General features: G+C 46.6%; 1 protein-coding gene across 1 annotated transcript in view; it reads right to left on the bottom strand.

Moving 5' to 3' along the window:
• TTC25 (tetratricopeptide repeat domain 25) overlaps positions 1 to 3530 on the bottom strand; it is a 19501-nt gene that overhangs the window by 2678 nt on the left and 13293 nt on the right. The window contains exons 8-12 of the mRNA XM_009327023.1: positions 2754 to 2840; positions 2338 to 2534; positions 2043 to 2143; positions 1123 to 1201; positions 5 to 242 (exon numbers count right to left, since the gene is read on the bottom strand). Of these exons, the coding sequence (XP_009325298.1) occupies positions 5 to 242; positions 1123 to 1201; positions 2043 to 2143; positions 2338 to 2534; positions 2754 to 2840 (702 nt within the window). The remainder of the gene's footprint in view (positions 1 to 4; positions 243 to 1122; positions 1202 to 2042; positions 2144 to 2337; positions 2535 to 2753; positions 2841 to 3530) is intronic.

Genomic DNA, 3530 nt, shown 5'->3' with positions numbered 1-3530 from the left:
CCGCCGTTTCTCCTTCCTGTCTCGTCTCTTCTCTTCCCCTTCGCTCTCCTCCTCCTCCTCCTCCTCCTCTTTATTTTCTTGTTCGTTTCCACCTTCTTGACTGTTCCCGTGTTCTTTATAGTTCCCGGCATCTTCTTTCTGCTTTTCGTCGTCTTGATTCTCTGCGCGTTGTTCACGTTCCTCTCTCTCTCTGAACTTCTCGAAGTCGTCGTCTTTTGTGTTTTCACTGCTGAAGTCATAATCTGGGGAGGAAAAAGCAAACTTAAACCAAGTTCCAGCACTGAGAAATCAGTAGGGCACAAAAAAAGAAAGACCCCTGCCCTCCGGCACCACAGTAAGAAAGCTCTCCTCTATTTTCTCTCTCACAAGACTCGGTTTGCTGGCGACGTACGGTGCTGAGCTGCATGGCCCGAGGTGAACGGGGACCGGGAGCTGTGGCAGGCACATCGCCGCGTCTGGACCCGACAGCAGGTCGGCAGCACCGGGCACCGGGGACGGAGGGGAGGGAAGTGCTGCCATCTCCTGCTCGGGCTCGACATAGCCCCGAGATGGGCACGGGCAGGCCGAGAGCGCAGCGGTCAGGACGCCGTGCTTCGACGGAGATTTCGATTCAATACTTGCAAGGAAATCCGTACTTTTATACTACGTGAGTTCTAAGATGCAGCCGATGTTTTTGAAGGCCTCAACACTACGGATCTCACTTACTCACAGTCACTTTTACAGTCGCATTTTGCTACTGACCGCGTTCGTTCTGGGCACTGGAGCGGCTTTCAGTGTTACTAAAAGCAGTTTTTTAAATGGATGGCACCGAAGAGTGAAACCAGGCTCCTTCACTGTTATCAAGGCTTCGTTGACATCACTTACTTTGGTTTATACCAGCTCGAGTTTAAACTTTCACTACCAAAAAAACCGAAGCCACAAATTATAACTACCCTATGGCTTCACATATAAATTAATTCCTGCTACCGTGGACTAGTACGGAGGGTGCAACATGGGCCAGAAATTTGGATGCTTGCTACCAGGGAATGGGGTGCTTTGTTCCCATCCCTCGGTCTGTGCTCCAGAAAAAGAAAGTGGAGAATTTTTATATTTACGGGGTGCGGAGGTCTAAATGACCACTACCTTTAAGAGAGTAAACTGTCGGTTCTTCTCTTCTTTTGTTCAGCTCTTCGATGAAGCTTTTGCTCACATCATCTAAGGCCTGAAAGTGATACGGCTTGTTAATAAAAAGCTCTAGAAATGCAGTTACATACCTAAGTTTTCCCTGTTTTCTTTTGATCTCTGCTATTGTTACCTGCTCCTTCCCTTCCGTAAAACTCTCTGCAACAACATGCTTCACTTCTCCCTGCAGTGATTCCTGCCTGTTAGTATCCCTTATCACATGTCCCCTCCCCTGAAGATGCCATCTCTCACACTATCATTTTTCTTCCGGCAGGAGAACAGGCTCTGCCTGAGCTCTGGACACCCATGGGGGATCAATCACCAAACAGGTAGGTGTCTGTGCTGTAACTGTTGCCTGGCAAGCCGGGTGCGGTCAGATCACCCACAACCCGCTGTCGGGTCAATGAAGGCAGGCTACCAGAACACGCAGGCTGCTTTGCCGTGGGTCACTGGCCACACCGAGATGTTCTTGCATGGTCTGATGCAAAGTGGTTTCTCTGGGACATTTTGGAGAGGCCAGAAAAGGGTGAGCTGTGATCAGCAGCTGATAGCAACTGAACGCAGAGAAGGCACCGCTGTATTATTCTCTGTGTGAAATCCCTGCCCCAGGGAGGTCAAAAGAAAATTTTCGCTTGACCTGAGCAGGGCTAGGGCTCCACCCTTCTATATGTTGGACTGGTTCAAAACTGGGGTTAAGTTTTCTGAGCCAGGAGGTTTCATAACTTTTAATATGTAAACTGCTTCAGAGGCTGCATTTTCCCCCTCTTAACACCCTAGCTATGTAGTGATGTTTTCTCAATTCACAGGACACCAGACAATAGTTACAGCTGACTTATTGATGCTGCCCCAAGCTTCTCTCCTCTTTGCAACGAGCCACTTACAATAATGATGGCCTTTTGAGCAGCTTCATTGTGAATAAGCTTTGCCTTCTCAAGTGCTTTTTCAAAGTTCATGATTGCAGACCAGTAATCCTTTAGTTTTACTGTAAGTCAAATGAAAACATCTACTTTAACACAAGATCAAGAGAACAACAATAGTTAATCAAGCAAGTCTCCGATAAGAGGTCTTGATCTGAACAGTTACTTTGGCTGTTAAATCACAGAGATGTTTTCACTAAGATGCTGAACGGACAGGCTGTCTCCATCCTTAGAGCGAAATTTGTACTAACGCCTTTACCTTGTGCCTGTGCCACAAGTACAGTAGCATGGAGTTGCCACTCGGCATCTCCCTCTTCGTCTGCTGACTGCAGGGACTTCTGTCCGTAATTTTGGGCTGCTCCAGCTTCATTCAGCTCGAGGTAACATCGGCCAATTTCATGGAACAGCCAGGTCTTCTCCAGGCTGGATTTTGCCATTGGAATCTTCTCCTCCCAACTTCAAGCAGAGAGTAAGAAAGGCAGGCACTTACTGAATCTCACTAGGTGCAGTTATAATTTCAACCACTGATTCTATAAACAAAGGGTTCCAGGTACTGTTGTTATGAAAAATTTCACAGCCCCCTTTGCTAGCGGTATGAATAAACAAACTGAAAAGACATCATCTATTTAATTCAAAATACCACCTTATGCCTTTTCTGTTACTAATTTTACATACGTGTCAATAGCTTGCTGGAATTTGCCGATTCTGGCATAAACTCTGCCAACGTTACCGAGGGCTCTGGATACAGCATCTCGCAGGTCGCTGCGTTGAAAAGAAAAAAAATCATAGTAGCTGACATAGTCTTGTTCCTGATACAGTCTGCGCTTTCTTCAGCCCTATATATTTTCTTTGGTGCTCAACTTGACTTCAGGCTAAGTGTTGAGAATTAGAGGTGAAGGACAAAAGTCACACCGAAAGTCATAAAATCAAGGTAGATTTTGGGTTTTATCTACAGCTGTTGCAACTGACACCCCGTAAGACACAGGGAAAAAGGGTTTCGTTTTGTCTTTGATTTTTTTGGTGCAAATCTGGCAGTCCTTGTGAAAGCCCTTCCATTTTTCTTTGCCTCAGTTTCCCTTTGTTGCCTTGTGGGTCCCACAGAAGTCCCCTACCGGCTCCTAGGTCCCTAACGCTAATAGATTATTTCCGTCCAAGAGGAAAGTGAAGACACAAAAACATGTCTGCAATGTGTCTACAGACCCCTACAACAGACTCCTGGTAAGAGGCCCTGCTCCCAGTGCTGTGAATGAGCCTTTGCCCCTTGCTAGAGGCAGCTCCTTCTATAATAATGCAGCCTGTGGACTTTAAATTGTTTCCTTAATTAGCCCTCATTCCCATCTTCGGAAGTGGCCTGCTTTAACTACCCTTACCTTAAATGAAAAAGCTGATGAAAAGAGAGGATAAATGCGTCGCTGGGGGCGGTGTGAGTCGTTAACAAGGTCTCCTCTCACC

This window comes from Pygoscelis adeliae, unplaced genomic scaffold (assembly GCF_000699105.1).
Source record: "Pygoscelis adeliae isolate BGI_AS28 unplaced genomic scaffold, ASM69910v1 Scaffold917, whole genome shotgun sequence".
Classification (NCBI taxonomy): domain Eukaryota; kingdom Metazoa; phylum Chordata; class Aves; order Sphenisciformes; family Spheniscidae; genus Pygoscelis; species Pygoscelis adeliae.
The sequence above is the reverse complement of the archived record's forward strand: the minus strand, read 5'-3'. Positions and strand labels throughout refer to the sequence as shown.